The sequence below is a fragment of the Olea europaea genome, chromosome 15 (assembly GCF_002742605.1).
Source record: "Olea europaea var. sylvestris chromosome 15, O_europaea_v1, whole genome shotgun sequence".
Classification (NCBI taxonomy): Eukaryota; Viridiplantae; Streptophyta; class Magnoliopsida; order Lamiales; family Oleaceae; genus Olea; species Olea europaea.
In genome coordinates, this window is record NC_036251.1 from 14,777,707 (window position 1) to 14,798,929 (window position 21,223).

Consider the following 21,223-nt stretch of genomic DNA (forward strand, 5'->3'; position numbering starts at 1 on the left):
AGAAAAAAAACTACAAGAATTCAATTTAATTTTTTCATAAAAAATAGAGATAAATAACAAGAGAGAGAAAAAAAGATAAATGGAATATAATCAATGGTAAAAAAAAATTATTTTAATGATACATGTCCATGAAAGGTTAAAGTAAAAAAATATTGGAAAAAAAAAATTTGTGAAAGTCTCCCAAAATCTCGTGATTAATAAGAGATAAATTTTATAACTTTATATAAGTATTTTTTGCTTAAAAGTTAGAAACTATTAAAATTTGAATACCCCAAGACTTATATAGACTTCTAAAAAATTTTAATTGAATACACCATAACTTTTAGAAACTTTTTAAAAATTTATAAAAATCTCAATTGATTACACCGTGACTTCTAAAGAGTCTCAATTGAATACTCCTAAATTTTTCAAGGCTAAAAAAGTAATTAAAAATTTCAATTGAATACATCTCCTTTAGAGATAAATACTTGTTTCTCTCATTCTTCACCATCATTATGAGAGGCCATAGAGACTGCATGCATAAATTATTGATGTAAAAATTGCTTTTTTTTTTTTTTTTTTTTTAAAAAAAAAAAAAAAAAAAAAAAAATTTTTAAATAAAATTTTTTTTTTTTTTTTTTTTTTTTTAAAAAAAAAAAAAAAAAAAAAAAAATTTTTAAAAAAAAAAAAAAAAAAAAAAAAATTTTATTTAAAAATTTTTTTTTTTTTTTTTTTTTTTTTAAATACATCGGATTATAAAGCCACAATTTTGCATGTCAGATGAATAGAAATCTAATTAGTACAAATGTCACAATTTAATGTCACTTACGTCACATTTGACAGTTTTGGAAACAATATAAATGGTACAATCATTTAATTGTATAAAATCACTGATCATATATGCTTTAAAGTTGATGGTTACATATAACTTTTAATATGAATTTTATGCCTTTCACAAAGAACATATAAATACATCCACGGAATAATAGTCAAAGATTATTAAAAGATACAAACAAACTTTCACGATTTCCAAACGCCTTCCAACTATGACATGCAGTTGTAGTTATGGCCCATTGCGACACATGAAATTGTAATTCTAACTGATAAGTGTGTTTTTACACAGTTATTTGAATCACAAAGCATGACTATTTCTTGATAAATATAGTGGAATATGGATTAATCCTATTAAATCTTGTTTTATAGGATTATCTTGATGGATGTGACGGAATTCAAGAGAAAAAATGCAAAAAAAAGGCCAAAATGAAAGAAAACGAAAGTTCAGGGATTAAAGTGTGAATTACCAAAAGTGGAACTAAAACGCAAATCAACAACGCAAACAAGCTGATTATCAACTCAGGGATAATACGGGATGATCAACGGAAGAAAAACAAGAAAATGACCAAAACGAAGAAAAATGAAAGTTTAGAGACTAAAGTGAAATTATCCAAAAGATGAACCGAAGGAGTAATCGAGGATTTGATTGAGCCAAGTACCAATTGGAGGCCACTATTAATATATGAAATGAAAAAATGAAGAAACGAGGTCAAAATTGAAGAGAACAAGTTGCAATGACCAAAATGACAATTTTTGGAAGTTAGTACAACTACACGACCGCATAGTAGTAACTCCCATGCGGTCGCATGCATGGCTTCAAAGAATATAAGTGCCAAGAATTTTCATCTATGTCGTATAGCATATGCTATGTGGTCACATAGACCAATTTTGGGACCGAATTCTGCCGTTTCCTATTTTCGTCAAAACTCTTGTATAACTTCGTCGGGAGGTGATATATAAACCCTAAAACCATCAAATTAAAGGTAGAACGTCTGGGGAAGAAGAATAACTCATATTGGAGAGGATTCCATGCCATAATCATGATGAGAAACGCGAAGATTAAGGAGATTACACGCCAATTCATTTACCGGTGATGCCATTTCTTACAACTATTATGTATTTTGTTCTTTTCTTCATGTTAGGCTCGGTTTTCATGTACTAGGAGATTGATGAATTTCGTGATGTGATTTTTACTTTCTAGTTTTTGCAAATTTGACATTGAAACACGTGCTTGAGTTTTGAATGATTTATATATAATTTATTATTTCAATAATTATGTGCATGTAATTATATAAATTTGGTGACTTTTTCATGCATTGGAAAGAAAGAAAATGAGTTCGATAGGGTATAAATCATCGTAGGATTCGATAGGGGATAGAGATATACTGCTATGCTTTGCGTGAATCCGTAAATGCTCACAAACCACATGTATTTTTGTATATTTGCACCCGTCATAGAGATATAGGCTGGTGAGATATAAAAATAGGTTCAACTTTACTTGAGAGAGATTGTTGGATAGAATTAGATGCATTGATTCTTCAAAATACCAACGTGTTGTCAATTTGTAAAACTAGGGTTAAAATTGGACATTGCGTGGAGATTCGTGATCCTAATGCGATTCTTATTCATTAATTTCATCAACATTGCATTTAACATTCATTTTGCATTCAAATTCACGCGAATTATTGCATATTTGCTTATTAGGTCAAAATTATGGTTAAGTTATGTTATCACAAATCCTGTTCTATTTTTAGGTTTAAATTAAAATCAAGTAGATAGAATTAAACTATTCAATCTCTGTAGGATGATATTCGGACTCAAATTTTTCACTTTATTACTTGTTAACGAACTGTAAACTTGCGGTATTTTGATCGAACAATAATTTCGTAAATAAGTTTTTGGCACCATTGCCGGGGATTGAGTATTCATTTAATCTTATTTACATTAGCAATAATTTGAACGTTAATCTCTTAATTCTTTTATTTTATTTTCATTTCATTTTGTTATTTGAATTATTCCAATATCTAAGTGTTATTGCTGATTTTTCTCGCAGAATTGCACGCTAAAATATACTGGAGGAGACCTGATTCCAACCGATCCAGAAATAAAACGAACTTTACATCGAATGCAGTGAGAAACCAAGGAAGCACAGCAACAAATGGCTAATATACAGAACAGTCTCATCTTTCGAGCCAATGAAGAAGGGACAGCGGATGAAGGCAATATGATTGTAGGAGATTTCATGACCCCTCAGATAATTCAAAGTCAGTCAAGCATCGTGTATCTACCGTTTGGGCAGCCTAACTTCCAACTAAAGACCAACGTGATACAACTGTTTCAAAATGGACATCAATTCTATGGAAGAGTTGAAGAGAACCCACATACGCGTGTCTCTTGCTTTTTGGAGATGTGTCAACACTTTAGATATCAAGGTATTTCAGACGATGCTATTAGATTGGGGCTGTTCCCACATACACTGCGCGACAAGGCAATAGAATGGCTGGATTCTCAACCATTCTCCTGCATCACTACATGGAACGTTCTAGCCAAGAAATTTTGCACCAAGTTCTTCCCGCCTGCCAAGATTGCAAAGCTCAAGTATGACATATTTGTTTTTCGTTAAGGCTACTCAGAAAACTTTGATGAAGCCTGGAATATGTTCAAAACTATGCTGCGAAAGTGTCCACATTATGGGATTAGCAAGGGACTCCAGGTCCAATACTTCTACGCAGGATTACTTCCAGCCTTCAAGAGTATGGTTGACTCCTCATCTAACGGATCACTGTCTACAAAAAACAATTTATGAAGCACTGAAATTATTCGAGACAATGGTTACTACATCAGCTATGTGGACACAGAATGAGCAGTTCAGAAGAGGACACCGAAATTTTATGAAGTGGACGCATATTCTGCTTGTCTGCAAAGATTGACTCGTTATTTCATAAGGTGAAAAACATGTCACAATCAGCTAACGCAGCATGAACAAAGAAAGCCAGTTGTGAGGAATGTGGAATTGAACATGTAACAGCGAAATGTCCAATCTTGGTACAAGAAATAGAGCAGGCAGATTTTGCTCAATGGGGACAACGCCAGCAAAATAATTCATTTGGGAAAACATATAATCCAAGTTGGAAAAAGCACCCTAACTTCTTGTGGAACAGCCAAAATCAAAATAAGCCACAGGGCCAGTATCATTAGCAAGAAAAAAGCCTCAACTGGAATAGATGTTTGGAAAACTCATGGAAAAGACTAATCAGGGCATAGAAACCAATAATCAGTTCATAAGAAAAATCAACACCACTCTTAATGATCAAAATGCCGCCATAAAAAAATCTGGAGACTCGAATGGGACGGATGGCAGTTGCTTTGATTGGCAGAGCACCATCTAGTTTGCCAAGTAACACGAAAATAAACTCAAAAAAACATGCTAAGACAATTACAACTCGAAGTGGAATGCAACTACCTGAAATACATGTCAAAAGGTTGGGTGTAAACAGAGAAACAAGATCTCTTGCAGTAGAAGAGACTATGGAGCATAATGAGCAAATAAAGGAATCTACTCCAACGGAAGGCTCAGGTACATCACGGAATAAAGCAACAGAAACCGTCAACCCCTATGAGCCTCCCATTCTATTTTCATAGAGGCTAAAGAAACAGAAGATAGAGCAGCAATATAAAAAGTTTCTCGATGTTTTCAAGAAGTTTCACATAAGCATCCCATTTGCCGAAACTCTAGTCTAGTGCCTAGCTACGCAAAGTTCTTGAAAGACATCTTATCAAATACACCTAAGCTAGGGAAACATGAGACGATCATGCTAACTGAGGAAAGTAGAGCCAAAATCCAGAATAAGCTTTCACCAAAATTGAAAGATCCAGGGAGTTTAACTGTCCTTTGCACTAGTGGTGAAGTATATTTTGATAAAGCTTTATGTTACCTTGATGTAAATATAAATTTAATACCTCTGTCTGTTTTCAGGAAACTCAGATAAGGAAAGGCCAAGGTTACCACCGTGACATTGCAATTAGATGACATATCCTTGACAGATCCTTAACACATCTACAAGGGATAATTATAGACGCATTGATCAAAGTGGAGAAATTCATATTCCTTAATGACTTTTTCATTTTGGATATGGAAGAAGACAATGACATTCCATTGATATTGGACAGACCATTCTTGGCCACCGGAAGGGCTCTGATTGATGTTCATGAAAGACACATGATTCTGAGATTGGGAGAAGAGTAGATTTCTTTTAATGTCTCCAAGGCGATGAAGCTACCTACAGAGTCAAATAGCTATTTCCAGATCGACGTGATTGACATGGTGGTTAAAGATTCATTCTTACTACATAATCCATTAGATGCTTTCGAGGCTTGCACTATACACTCTCAATCAACACATTCTAATTCCATGGAGATTGAAACATGTGCAAGATTTTTGGATACCAACCCACCTTATACACACAGAAGGTATTTTGAGGAGCTTGGAATAGGACCCATGAAGCCACTATCATCCATACAGCAGCCACCTAAATTGGAACTCAAGCAACTGCCACCACATTTCAAATATGCCTAATTGGGGAAGTCTTGTACACTCCCGATAATTATCTTGAACACAATCAGCAAAGTAGAAGAAGAAAAATTGCTTACGGTACTCAGGGAGAATAAAATAGCGATTGAATGAACCATGGTAGATATCAAAGGGATCAGCCCTTTATTGTGTATGCATAAGATCCTCATGGAGGAGAATTTTCGACCAACCATAGAGAATCAAAGGAGGTTGAATCCAAATATGAAGGAAGTGGTCAGAGCAGAGGTACTTAAGTTTCTGGATACAGGAATCATATATTCGATATCGAATAGTGCATAGACCTTAGTAGCATGTGCACATTTTATGTGCATATCGTTACATATAATTATGTCCGTTCTTTTTTGAATTCTTAAATAGGAACCTTTTAATATTTCATGGCCGTTATTGTTTGGAAAATTTGGATGGTAAGTACGTAACTCGACAGCTCACGCTCCCTATTAGAACCTATAAATACATTCTTCTCCTTTGTAGGTTCCTTTCTTGCTCCTTCATTACTCTTTGTTTATGTCTTACACCCTTTCTTTGGCGATTCTATTTTTTCTTCGGATATTTCGTATCAATTTACCTTTATTTTGCTCTTGTAATTCTTTTGTCAAAACGTCTTCCCATAGCAACTCCCAGAATATGTCATATGACTCAGAAGTAGAAAGCTCCAAACTTAAAAATACTTCCTTGATATGCTAGGGTCCTAACATGTTGAGTTGTTGCCTCATTCTGTGACAAATCCATCCAACTCTAGGGCTAACCCAAAACTTTTTAATTTGAAGGGTAGTTTCCAACATAGGGTTGAAGAGGATTACTCGCCTTCAAATGATTCAGACGATCTTAATGTTAGTGATAAGGAGATTTTTGAAGCCTCGGCGATATTCACTAATATTACTAAGAAGGGCTTGACTTAAATTTGGGATCGCTTTGGTATCCTTGATTATATAGAATTGATTTGTCCTAACTAGTATAGTTATCCACAAGCATTCGATGAATATAGGCTTGGAGTTCTCTTTCATCATTTTTCAGTAATATTCTTTCTTCCTTCAATGGGTGGGTCTATTGGCAGGGTCGTTTTTGCTATAGAATATTGCGGGTTTGGGGAAAGAGCTTTTACCAAACTTATTCAATCTATTTACCATCCCGTGAGGACAAACATAAAGTCAGGCAATAGAAAGGGTACTATTATCTTTCCCATGTTCTCCTAGGGTATGCCCGAAGTTTGTCATTACTCCTAATAAAGTACGTAATTGGAAAGAGAGTTTTTTCTTTATTCACGGTAATTGGGGGTTTCAACCAAATGACCCCCGTCATTCTATGATTATGCCCCAATTGTACAGTGAGTATAATAAGTGTTTTTCCTTTACTTGATTTTTGCTTTTCCGAATTTTTTAGTTGTGTTGCATATAATTTATCCGTCAATTAGTAGGAATGTCATGTCTAGTCAAGTCTTTATGCAAATCAATTTGTTATGCCTAATAGTTAATTTACATTTATATGATATTTCTTAATAGTTGAGGGATCAAAGTTAAGATAAGTATTAAATTTTATACTTTTAGTTGATTGGGCCAAATAGTTAATTATTGAAGGAGTTATAATTACCTTATCAATATTGACCCTTTTGAAGCTCGCAATAAATAACGAATTATGGACTCTAAAACAGTTGATTTGAATAAGTTAAACATGAGTTATAGCCAATTAAGAAAACTAATTAATTAATAATATTGGTTAACAATTTAGACAAAGTTACAATATCAATATTGGACTCTTTTAATAGATGGTAATTAATTTAATATATTAGGATAATTGGATAAGTTCAAGTTAAGATAGAATCAACAGAAGAATCAAGATGCAAAAGAAATTTTATATAATTATAACTTTACTTTACTGTTTCGACCACCATTTTTAATTCAAACATAGGATTATTTTATTTTGGTGATAACAAACTCTTTTCGCATTTTATTTATATAATTTAATATTAACCTATTCAACTCAGTTAATATATCATATCAAGACTCTATTTTCACTAGGATACATGTGTAGATATACAAATACCTGATAGGGATAGAAATCACAGTCTAATATCTAAATGGATTTTGATTATAACTAATATTTGATTAGTATGCATAAAAAACTAGTTGTTCAATTCTAGTAGGAAACTTTAATATCTATCCATTATTATTATTATCATTAACATAATCTAATACTAATTCAAATTTTAAAACTTGTCACTTTTATTTGATAGAGATAACTTAAGGTCCTAACCCCTTTAGAAGACTTCAATCCAAACTACGATATAAAGGCATGACATTGCTTTACTGTCTCACTCCAAAATTTCTACAACAAATTACCCTGTAGCCACTCTCTCTCTCCATCTTTATATTTTTCTCTACATTATTATTAAGTCTTTGGATTTACAATAAAGAACCTTGTTTCCTACAATTTTGCTCTCCACATTCGTCTTCAAAAAGTAAGGTGCTCAGTGTTATTAATGATTTTTCCGCATCTTTCAAATACGTTGTTATGTGTGAATTTAATTACTTCAGTTCAGAGCTCCTTTGGGAGAAATCATGATATATTTTAAGGCATATTAATGGTATCAGTTAGCCTTCATGTTATTTTGCAGTGCTTGTTAGAACTATTATTTGTCATGGTGTAATAATTCTCATTTTATGTTGCTAAGAGAATTTATGCATAATTTCATGTTTGATTTGAATGTGGAGTAGCAAGCATCTCATTAAGTATAATTCGTTATATTCATCCCTCTTTACAAATTTTAGGTAAAAATTAGCATACTGGACGATGGTGGATGGATGTAATATTGGACCAATGGATCATTGTCATAAATTATTTTAATTTTTAGAAACATTGGAATTTTAAAAGAAATTGATTAATTGTTTTATATTTAGACTCAATTATAAGCAACATTATAATTTTTAATTAGTATTCATTTTATTGCACGTTAGAATTAATTTTTATTAATGATTTGACGAAAGATATGATTCCAAAACGTTCCACATATTTTATTAAATTAAATTTGCTTTTTATTAAATGTTCAACTTTTATTGAATCTCATTAGATAAAAAGTTATTTTTTTAGTGTTACGGGATGTAAATTAGGCATAATTATAGGGATTCATAGAGATTCTTATTTTGTATATAGTTTCCTAATATAGAAATCTAGATGTATATATATTTTTATCGTCTCTGTTCAAAGAATAGAATGAAAATATTTCTTTCTTAAACCTCTTTCACTTGGTATCAGAGAGTACCCATTTTCTTTGCTGAATCGTTGGTGTTGATTTAACTCAGCCTCACGCGATGGTCACGGTTGACAGACAGTCAACGCGCGACATTGTGGTATGCAAGAATTTGCACAATTCTGGCATGACAGGTTGGGCTACTTCTTCGTCATCGTGTGGCGTCGTTGGCGTATAGGTGCGACGGATTTGCACAGTACTCCGGGCAGGCCGATTGCGTGGTTTCTGAGTCTCTGGGAAGTCGATTGCGTGGTGTCGTGATTTCTTCCCTATAGTGATTTGGACCTTCTTTTCATAGGGAGTTGTGGGTATTTTGTTTTGGACCTGAGATTTGGATTTGGGCTAAGTCATTGGTTCTTCGTTTCAATTGCGATTGGATTGTGTTTGGCGTTGGACCTATTGATTTAGGCTGTTATTTGTTGGGTTTTAATTTGTTATTTGGATATTGTGTTTTATCCTTATGGCCGAGCAAAAGAATTTCGTTTTGACTGATGTTGTTCCAGTGATGTCTAAAATCACGAAGCATAAGTTAGTTGGTCCAAATTATTTATATTAGTGTAAAATAGTTCGGATTTATTTGCGGAGTATTTCTATAGACAATCATCTAATTGAAGATCCACCAAAGGATAATAGTCAGACATGGCTACGAGATGATGCCCGATTATTCTTACAAATCTGTAATTCCATTGACACTGAGATAGTCAGTCTAATTAATCATTGTGAGTATGTTAAGGAATTAATGGAATATTTGAAATTTATGTACTCTGGGAAAGGGAATAAGTCACATATTTATGAAGTCTATAAGGGTTTTTACCATGCTGAACAACAAGACCGGTCTCTTCAGGTTTATTTTATGAATTTCAAAAAGACATGTGAAGAATGGAATGTCTTATTACCTTTTAGTCCGGATGTGAAAGTTCAGCAAGCTCAGCGAGAACAAATGGCTGTAATGAGTTTTCTAGTTGGTCTTAGTCCTCAGTTTCAAACTGCTAAATCCCAGATTCTCTCCAGTGCCAAGATTTCATCACTGCAAAAAACTTTTACTAGAGTACTTTGCACAGATACTACTGCTTCTGTTGCTTCACCTGCTCATCCTTCTAGTGCTTTTCTCAGTCGCAATAGTCGAGGTAATACACGAGGCGGAGGTACCAGTAGTCAGGTCAATCGAAGTCAGAATGAAGGGGGACTTGCATGCTGCTACTGTCATGAGCCGAGTCATACCAAATACTCGTGCCGAAAATTACTCAATAAATCTTAGAAAGTCTCACTCAGCTCATATCGTAACTACTACTGCTATACCTATCTCATCTTCTGAGTAGACCATTACAATTTTTGTAGATGAATTTGCCAAATTCACTCAGTACCAAGAAGCATTGAAGAGTTCATCTCGTGCTATCTTTGCCATTGCTGAGACATGTAAATCTAATACATGTCTTCTCTCCTCTTCCTCTAACTGGGTCATTGATTCTAGTGCAACAGATCATATGACAAGTAATCCTAGTCTCATCTTCACTTTTCAATCACATACATCTCCTTCAAATGTTACTTTAGCTGATGGTTTTATGTCTTCTGTTCTTGGTTCTGGCACTAGTAATCCAACCCCATTAATTTTCTTATCCTCGGTCTTAAGTCTACCACAATTTTCGTGTAATTTAATGTCCATGAGCAAACTTACTCGGGCATTAAATTGTTGTGTCTCATTTTTCCTAATTACTGTCTTTTTCGGGATCTTGTGACAAAGAAGATTATTGCTAAAGGACGTAAATCAGGCGGTCTCTATATTTTGGAGACCCAGGTGCCCAAGTCCATTACTTGTTCAGGTGTCTTAACCCCTTTTGAAGCACATTGTCGATTGGGACATTCATCTTTATCCTTGTTATAAAAATTATGCCCTCAATTTCAGAGTGTGTCGTCTTTAGATTGTGAGTCATGTCGATTTGCGAAACATCATCGCATGTCCTCAGTTCCTCGAGATAAAAGAGCTAGTTGTCCTTTTGAGTTAGTATGTCCTGTCGTGTCCAAAACTGGATTTCATTATTTTGTTATCTTTGTTGATGATTTTTCTCGTGTGACTTGGCTTTATTTAATGAAGAATCGTTCTGAATTATTCTCTCATTTTAGTGCCTTTTGTGTTGAAATTAAAACACAGTTTAATGTTTCGGTACATACTTTGAGAAGTGATAATGCAAAAGAATATTTTTCCGATTCTTTCCAAACTTACATGCTTCAGAATGGTATTCTTCATCAATCCTCGTGTGTTGACATACCTTCTAAGAACGGTGTGGCTGAAAGAATAAATAAACATCTTCTTGAGACAGTCAGAGCACAAATGTTCCAAATGCATGTTCCTAAACAATTTTGGGCCGATGCTGTCTCCATAGCCTATTTTTTATTAATCGACTGCTTTCATCTATTCTTCATGGTGGGGTTCCTTATAGTGTCATTTTCCCTACTAAACCATTGTTTTCTATTGAACCTAAAATATTTGGTAGTACTTGCTATGTTCGTAATGTTCGTCCTTATGTAACTAAATTAGATTCCAAATCCTTAAAATGTGTTTTTCTAGGTTACTCTCATCTACAAAAAAGGTACCAATGCTACTGTTCAAGTCTTAACAAGTATCTTGTGTCTGCTAATGTCACCTTTCTAGAACATATTCCTTTCTTTCCTACTTCTTATACTTCTTTTAGTAAGAGCGCGGATGATGATCTGCTGATTTATCATGTCACTTACCGTCAAATAATGTTGCGTCTACATCTATTGCTCCCACATTACCCCCAATACTAGGTGTACTCCAAACGACGAAACCCTCCTGATACATGTTCAGCACCTGACTCTTCTTCGACATTGGATCCAGTGTCCAGTGATCTTGAACAACCTATCGCTCTTCACAAAAGTACATGTCAGTGCACTTATCCTATTTCATCATTTGTCTCTTATAATCACTTGTCTTCTTCTTCTTGCTCTTTTGTTGCCTCCATAGATTCCGTGACTCTTCCAAAATTGATCATAAAGCCTTATCCCATATTGGTTGCCGTCATACTATGATAGAGGAGATTAATGCTTTAGATGCTAATGGTACTTGGGATTTAGTAAATTTACCTGTAGGAAAAAAGGCTATTGGATGTAAGTGGGTGTTTGCTGTCAAATTCAATCTTGGTGGATCAGTGGCTAGCTTAAAGCTCATCTTGTAGCCAAAGGCTATGTTCAGACGTATGGTGTGGATTATTCTGGCACTTTCTCTCCTATAGCTAAATTAACATATGTTCGCTTATTCATTTCTATTGCAGATACTCAAAATTGGCCCTTACATCAATTAGACATAAAAAATGCTTTCTTGTATGGTGATCTCCAGGAGGAAGTTTATATAGAGCAACCACCTGGGTTTGTTGCTCAGGGAGAGTATGGGAAAGTGTGTCATCTTCGAAAGTCCTTATATGGTTTGAAACCGAGTCCACATGCTTGGTTTGGAAAATTTAGTCAGGCAGTGGAAAAGTTTGAAATGAAAAAAAGCAAGTCTGACCACTCAGTCTTCTACAAACAGTCCGAATTCGGTATTATTCTCCTTGTTGTGTATGTTGATGATATTGTTATTGCTGGTAGTAATAATATGGGAATTTCATCTTTGAAGTCTTTCCTTCACGCCCAATTTCACACGAAAGATTTAGGAGTGTTGAAGTATTTCTTGGGAGTTGAGGTAACAAGAAGTAACAAAGGCATCTTCTTATCTCAGAGAAACTATGTGCTTGATTGTTAACTGAGATAGGAAAGTTGGGAGCTAAGCCAAGTAGTGCTCCAGTGCTTTCTAATTTGCTTCTTACTAAAGATGCTAACCTATTTCAAGATCCTGAAAAGTATAGAATACTGGTTGGGAAATTGAACTATCTTACTGTAACACGTCCTGATATTGTGTATCCTATCAGTGTTGTGAGCCAATTCATGTCTTCCCCAACAATTCACCATTGGGCAGCTTTAGAGCGGATCCTGTGTTATTTAAAAGGAGCTTCCAAACGTGGGAAACTATACAAAAATCATGGACATACTCACATCGAATGCTTTTCAGATGCAGATTGGGCAGGTTCCAAGATTGATCGAAGATCTACTACTTGCTATCGTGTTTTTGTTGGAGGAAATTTGGTTTCATGGAAAAGTGAAAAGCAAAATGTTGTTTCCCGATCTAGTGCAGAATCAGAATATAGAGCTATGATACAGTCTATGCGTGAGAAAATGTGGATATATCAGCTCTTAACTGAAGTTGGCCTTAAGACTTCAATACCAGCAAAGTTGTGGTGTGACAATCAAGCTGCTCTTCATATTACTTCTAATCCTGTGTTTCATGAACGAACTAAGTATATTGAGATTGGCTGTCATTTTATTCGTGAGAAAGTGCAGCAGAATTTAATCTCTACGGAATATGTGAAGATTGGAGAACAATTGAAAGATATTTTCACAATAGCTCTAAATGGAATTCGAGTTGATAATATTTGTAATAAGTTGGGCATGATTAATATCTATGCCCCAACTTGAAGAGGAGTGTTTCGGGATGTAAATTAGATATATTTATAGGGATTTATAGAGATTCCTATTTTGTATATAATTTCCTAATATAGAAATCTAGCTGTATATATATTTCTATCATCTCTCTTCAAAGAATAGAATGATAATATTTCTTTCTTAAGCCTCTTTCATATTTAGCACGTTAAAAAATTAATCTTTGGTAACATCGGATTGCTAGAATTATGGTGGGGGGGAGGGGAGGGGGGGGCATTACGAAAGTTGGCTTATTTGACTATGTTGATATAGATAAACAATCGACTCTCCTTCGCGGTCAAGCTCTGAACGTGTTTCGTGATTTGATAGCACATGTTCTTAATTTAAGTTCTGAAGTTAATGAAGTTGAGAGACTACTCCATACCTCTAACCCAAAATTTTACGACATTCGTATTCAAGTCACTATAAGGCCTCGTTTGATTGCACGAAATTTTCCATGGAACTTGGAATTCGAATTCTAACTTCCACTTTTGGCCTGTTTGATTGACAAAATTTTCCAGGGAATTGATTTTCTATGAATTTCTAGGTACAACACCGTAAAGCGTGATTTTCCACCTTTTTTTTTCCTAGGGGATAGGTGGTTTTTGGTTTTCCACCTTTTTTTTTTCTTTTTTTTTTTGCTTTTTTTTTTTTTTTTTTTTAATTGTTGGCAATGGGAACAAATTTTAGGAATAATTGTAAAAGAGGATATCCCTGAAATTGACAATTTTCACGTAAAACAAAGTCAAACGAACATCAAAAAATACTTTTACTTCAACATTTTCCACGTGAAAAATTTATACAATCAAACACAATAATTTACAATTTCCATGAAAACAATTTCTAGGTAATTCAATTCCTTGGAATTCATTTTCTTTCCATGTAATTTTCCTACTTGTAATCAAACGCACCCTAAGTTTCTTATGTACTAGCTTATCTATTTTAAAGAATTTTTCTTATTTAGGATAATAGCTTATTTTCTCTATTTCGTTTGCAATGCAAATTGACTTCAGTGCCACTTCTTTGGTGGCCTCTAAGTGTCAGAAAAACTACTGTACATCTCTCTTCTAAAAAATGGTTCCTAAAGGTTTTGGGAGTTCAAGGATTATACCTTCACGAGTGGCTGATGTGAAACTCTAAATTTTCATAAATTTTGAAGTGTTACCAAAAATTTAATTTTTCTTATATTATAGGCAGAACAATAAAATAATTTTCTTTATAAGAAATATCTGAAACATTCACAAATTTAAATTAAATCATTGAAATTGTATCTTTAAAAATAGACATAATCAACTAAATATTAAATAGACATGTCCTTGAACGTAAATGAAACCTAATTAATCCCTTAATTATTATTTTGCATTTAAATTTTATTTTAAATGCAAATAATAATAATAATAATTTATTATATTAAAAAATATAAATAACACAAATATCCTTAATCAATTTATTTGGAAAAGAAAAGGCAAAGATAAAAATAACATTATTTACTTTGCACAAAAAAATAATACAAAATAAATAGTATTGAACCAAATAATAGTACAAAATTTGGTGCCACATTAAACCCCTATTTGTTTCTTATTTTTTTCATTAAAATAAAAAATATAATTATTATTCATCACATCAAATCATTAAATTTAAATTTTTATAAAATCTTATATGAAACTCATAACAATTATATTTTTCATTTTCATTTTTACAAAAATAAAAAACAAACACCACCTAACCAAAATTTGCATCAAAATTTGTTGCATCTTAATTAAGACCCCATTTGGTAGGGATTTTTTGTCCTAAAAAATTAATTTTTTAACCGTTATTTTACTATTCAATCCGTAATTTTTAACTTCTTCTCTCACATATGAACCCCACTTTTTTTTTAACGGTCAAAAAATCAATTCTCAAAATCCCTACCAAACGAGCCCTAAATGATGCATACATTTTACACCAAATTTTATTGAAATTCAATGTTTTAAGCAATAGCATTGGAAATGCCTTTAATATTTCCCTTTGTTATTTATCTTTGCATCCTTTATTTCTTCACTTTGAAGAAAATTTAACCCAAAACGTAGGTTGAAACTTGAAAGTGGTGGTGCAGATCAAACAACCCTCTGGATTGAACAAGACATCTGAATAAAATATTATAGAAAACTATAAACCACAGAAGATCATAGAGAAAATAAACACGAGTGAAGTGCACCAACACAAATGGCAAAGCATTTTTCATTAAAATCTAAATTTCTACATTCGCAAAAACAGAAAGACATAGTCGAACTGCTAGAAATCTAAGCTTTTTTTGGAGATTTGGAAGCCTTTGGGGACTTGGCGGACTTATCCTCGGACTCATTGGATTTTTTTGGCAGAAGAACCGGGTTAATATTTGGCAAAACTCCACCGCTTACAATTGTTACACCGTGCAGCAATTTTCCCAGTTCTTCATCGTTCCTTACAGCCAATTGCACATGCCTCGGAATAATTCGACTCTTCTTGTTGTCCCGTGCAGCATTTCCAGCCAATTCCAACACCTAAAACGTCAGAATACAATTTAAATGGAAACCATTTCAACTCATTTAGGAGATTTTTTGAAATTTCTAAACAAGATTTAAACAAATAAACATAGCCGTCTTAGATTTAGTCAAGATAGCAACGAAATCCATGCCTTGTGGTGACTCATTTATGTATTTTTCATAAATAAAACAGAATAAACAAGGGAAAATCCCAGAAATCCTTCATCAATTATCCGTAAATTTACCTCAGCAGCGAGGTATTCAAGCACAGCAGCCATGTAAATCGGGGCTCCGATACCAACTCGCTGAGCGTACCGGCCCTTTTTGAGGAAACGAGCGATTCGACCCACCGGAAATTGCAGCCCAGCCTTCACCGATTTGGGTACGGACTTCTTCCTTTCGCCACCCTTTCGGCCTCCGGCACCCTTCGTAATTGTTGTCTTTGCAGATTCCATTATATGTTCTTGAAAAATTGACGAGATCAAAATTTCTGAGTTTTGAGAGGGAAAAATATTTTGAGAACCTTTTGAGCTTTGTTTGAATTTTGGAGTATTCTGTGATGGTAAAAAGGCAAGGGGTGGTATTTGTACTGCGCTCATGGTGTAGGGAGTCGTAGGGTGAGGGGTGACAGCGATCCGCGTGCTTCTGTTTCTGCCAATGAGAGTAGACTGCAATTCGGATTTTCAGACTTTGATCGAACGGTTAGAAATGAGTATGGGATGACGATCCGTTGTTTGTTTATGAACCAATAGGATTTTAGCAGGCGGCATGGTCATGTAGTCATGGCGGGAAGTTGAATTTTCATTATTACATTCTTTGAGGAGGTCGAAGGACAGGTCAACTCCAATATTACCTTGGACATGTATTCATTTGCAAATTGGTTTTGAATTAGTAAAAATTAATTTTTTGATCGTTATTTCACTATTCGTGTTTGATAAGTTTTAAATAGGGGTGGATGTGTCTTTAGAATCGAACCGAATCAAATTTTTCAGGTATCTACTAAATGGAATCGTCGGGTCCAAATATAATTATAGAACCGTTCGGGTTCGGTTCCGTTCCGTTCTGTACTATAATTAAAATTTTTAACATTTATAACAACATTATGTAAATATAACTAATGATACATTCAATGGTTTTGGAATGTCAGACTAGTAGACTACATTTTTCAAATAATCGCTATGGTTAAAGTTTTGGTCGGCGGAGGTCACAGCTTCGATCGGATGTCACAGCGTCGACCGATAATTGTATAGGTTTTGAAATGTTAGCGAGGCTACGAGAGTGAGTGCAAGAGTCGAGACAACATTATGCACTTTAGTATAGGTGTTTATGGTTATTTAGTAGATTGGATCTTGTTGGGCTAAAAAATAAAATAATAAAATGGGTAATTGGGCCAAAAATTAAAAAATTAGAAATGAAACAAATTATTAGGCCAAAAATTTGGATTTAGAAATTGTTAATTTATTTAGAAAAAATTAAAATTAAAATAATTTGATTTACTCAATATAAAAAAAATTAGAAAATTTTGATTTTTCGGTTCCTAGTCTAGAACCGAGAACCGAACCGTACCAGTCGGTTCTCAATTCAGATACTCATTCGAGTATTTAATTTGATAAGAACCATCGGGTTCAGTTCGGTTCGGTTCGGTTCAGGAGATTTGCCCAACCCTAGGTTTAAAAGTCAATTAAAATTAATTTTTTAATCCTTATTTCACTATTTCAGCAGTCATTTTGAATTTTTCTCTCACAAATAGGACTCACTTTCTCTCTAACGATCAAAAAAGTAATTATCAAAATTCCCACCAAACAAGCACGAGAATTGGACTCTCCAACCTCTCATAAGCTATGATTGTGGGTTTTCAATCTTTAAAGTGAGTATCTGGACTTCCAACGCATTTAAATTCGTGAATCTAGATCGTCATGTGAAGAAACTCATTAATATAGATTTTAATATCATACGTGAATATTAGGGTTCGTTTGATTGCAAAGATGAAATTTGGATGAAAAGAAAATAAATTCCAGGGAAGTGAATTGCCTAGAAATTGTTTTACTGAAAATTGTTAATTATTGTGTTTGATTGGTATAATTTTTCATTCGGAAAACGTTGAAATAAAAGTATTTTTTTGTGTTCGTTTGGCTTTATTTTTATGAAAATTGTCTATTTAAAAGATATCATCTTTTACAATTGTTCCTAGAATTTGTTTTCATTGTCAAAAATAAAAAATTTCAAAAATTATCTATATTTTGTTGTTCGTTTGGCTTTGTATTATATGAAAATTATCAATTTAAGGAATATCCTCTTTTACAATTGTTCTTAAAATTTGTTTCCATTGCCAAAAATAAAAACAAAAAAAGGTGGAAAATGAAAAGCCACCCAACCCCATGGGAATTGATTTTCCCCAAAATCCAAGAATTTGTAAACGTGTGAGGCAAAGTGGGAATTGGAATTGCCAATAAAATATTGTCTATCAAACACCAAAAAAGGTGGAAAATGGAATTCATTTTTCATTTTCCATAGAAAAGGTGTTGAATCAAACATGGCCTTAATTGAATTAGAGAGACATGTTAAGTGAATTAATAATTTTGTCATCAAGCTTTGATTTAAATGTATTCATTGTCGATTTCAATTACATGAGAACCTAAAACTTAACTAACACATAATCACATTACGTAAAAGGTTCTAGAGAGTAGCCCTAATTTCCCTCGCAAATTAACAAGATTTTTGTGTATTTTTTTAATCATTGACGGGTTTTGCGGGAAAGAAAAATATTTTTTTTTGGACAAACAAGCTCTAAATCTATGTTTTGAATCATCAACACGAACTCATGAGTTGAAGTTGGCAACAACACTTATTCATTTAGACTTGATTTTATGAAATTATTTAAATGAAGGTCGATTTTAGCCCATGTTTGAGCCACATTATATTTCTAAGAATATATTTTTGAATAGTGTATTGATACAAAATGTGTGGTTAAAAAATAAAGAAAAGTTTTGCATTTGCGTTTAATATTATTTTATTGAAAAATGTATGGTTAAAATGAAATCAAATCACTGTTTAAGATTGTATTTTTTTGAAAAATAATGTGGCTCAAACATGGCCAGATATTAGGCTTAGTTTGAGAGTTGCAGTCTTTCGTCGTTATTGAGGCTCATGTTTACGGGAGTAGCATGTCATCGGTGTTATTCATGCATCGCGCACCAAGTTTTTGGAAAGAGGTCATACAGTTTTAATTTAATATATTTCTCATACTAATTTTTAATCAAACATTTAGATAATAAAATATTCTACATGTAAATTTGAAATTTTTCCTACTTTTTAACCACATATTCTCCAAAAATTTACTATTCAAAACAATATTTTTAAAATTTTATGGATGTCAAATAGGGGCTCAATAAAAAGACAACTATATCATTTTTCCTATTTTTACACTTAAAGAATGATTAATGAAAATATTCTGGATTCACATATATTCATTGAATGATGTAACAATAGATCATTTCTTTTCGTCGGTTACTTACATTCGCTATGAACAACATCTTTGTTAATAAGATCGAATTGTTCGTAACCAAATAAGGTCATTTAATTATAATGTAGTGATCCATTTTTATTTATTTGTTCCGGCTTTTTTTTGTTGGAATCGCTTATTTATTATTAAATTTTTTTTTCCCTCAAATGTTTAGTTTGGTAGCGATACTTTTATTCACACTGGAGAATCAGAAACAAAATGTTGACAATTTGGGACAGATTGATATGGGAGCTTCCAAGACAACAAGATTGAATTGACTTTTGTGTTTGTTTGGTTTGGATTAAAATTTGATTTTAATTTAAATTAAAATTAAATAATTAATATTAATCACATCTTTGTGGATCTCACAACTTTTTGACAACATATTTCAATCCCAACCAAACACTCTTTTAGTTTCAATTGGCATAAAATATTAAAAATAAAAAATAGAATCACTGGAAGTCAGATATTGTCGATCAATGTCTAGCTCACGTGGTAAAAGTGAAACCTTATTTGATCATTGGCTGAGGTTCAAAACACCTTTAGGACGGTAAGAGTGAAATTAAAATTGTCATATAATGTCAAAAAAAAAAAAAAAAATATATATATATATATATATATATATATATAATAAATGTTCTACTAAAGTATACAATTTTCTCTTCTTCTCTCTCTCTCTCTCTCTCTCTCTAGTGCACACATTACGAATTACGAAGTATAGATGAACCATTTTTCATAGAGTTGGTCTAGAGATAGTCATCTCGACGTCTTGTTCTGTAGTGCTACTTCTGAATTTAATTCTAATTATTTTTAAGTCCAATTATAATTCAATGATAACAATCGCAATAAAAGTATGTTAATTGTCACAATTTGAAATGGCTTAAAATGATACGAAAAATAAATGAGTAATGTTATTTGCAGTTCATAGTTGCCCTATATAGCATGCATGCAGCAATTAGTGATTTGATATATTATTGTGATAGTTTTTTTATTGTTTTATATATCAAATCATTAATCACCACATATATGTCATATATGACGATTATGACAGTAGTGATTACAAATAGCATTAATCAAAATAAAAATGAAAAAATAGGACCAATACAATCAATTATGACTGTAACAATTACAAATAATTTGTTTTGGTCATCATATAAATTTTTTTTGTCTAAATTAAAATTCGTTTTTTTTATGATAAAATTTAATTATTTTCATTTTTGATTAAATAATATTTATATATTCTTTATTTATTTTTCATAACTTTCTTTTGTTTAATTTTTTTATTATATTCTCTTAAAAAAATTTTAATTCATTTTTCTTCATATTATAAATAATTACGCTTTTCTTTTTAAAATTAGTTTTATCATAAAACAAAAAGAATTTTAAATCGAAAAAAATTATTTATAATATGACGAAAATAATTTTAAAACAACTTTGGAAAAATATAATAAAAACAAAACAAATTAAACAAAAGAAAATTAAGAAAATTGAATAAAGAATTTATAAATATTATTTAATTAAAACTGAAAAAATTAAAAAGAATTTAAAATCGAAAAAATATTTATATAATGAACAAAACAAATAAAAAAAATGGAGTGTCCTATTCATAACAATGAGAAAATATCTCCGTGTTATGGAGACGGAGAGGCTCTTCGTCCAATTTTTTTCTTTTTTCTTTTTTTAATTTGCTTTGCTCATCATATAAATATTGTTTTGAATTAAAATTTCTTCTATTTCTTTTCTCTTTATAAAAAACTTTATTTTTTCAATTTTAATTAAATAATATTTATATATTCTTTATTTAATTTTCATGACTTTCCTTTGTTTGATTGTTTTGTTTTTATTATATTTTTTTAAAATTTCTTTTTCTTCATATTGTAAATAATTACGTTTTTTTCTTCTTAAAATTACTTTTATCATATTTTAAAATTTCTTTTTCTTTCTAAAATTACATTTTATCATAAAACAAAAAGAATTTTAAATTTAAAAAAATTATTTATGATGTGAAGAAAAAGAATTTTAAAACAATTTTTAAAAAA

General features: G+C 32.2%; 2 protein-coding genes across 2 annotated transcripts; one reads left to right on the forward strand and one right to left on the reverse strand.

The window, feature by feature from the left end:
* The first annotated feature begins 4,167 nt into the window (after positions 1-4,167).
* LOC111411277 lies at positions 4,168-5,059 on the forward strand. The gene is made up of 4 exons (XM_023041825.1): positions 4,168-4,390; positions 4,513-4,721; positions 4,790-4,814; positions 4,878-5,059. The coding sequence occupies exons 1-4, from the start codon at positions 4,168-4,170 to the stop codon at positions 5,057-5,059; spliced, it is 639 nt and encodes a 212-aa protein (XP_022897593.1).
* A 10,306-nt stretch (positions 5,060-15,365) lies between these two features.
* On the reverse strand, positions 15,366-16,250 carry LOC111410257 (histone H2A.1-like). Its single transcript, XM_023040519.1, has 2 exons — positions 15,928-16,250; positions 15,366-15,700 (listed from the first exon to the last, which is right to left on the reverse strand). Exons 1-2 carry the CDS (start codon positions 16,135-16,137, stop codon positions 15,461-15,463), a joined length of 450 nt encoding a protein of 149 aa, XP_022896287.1. The 5' UTR covers positions 16,138-16,250; the 3' UTR covers positions 15,366-15,460.
* Positions 16,251-21,223: the final 4,973 nt, after the last annotated feature.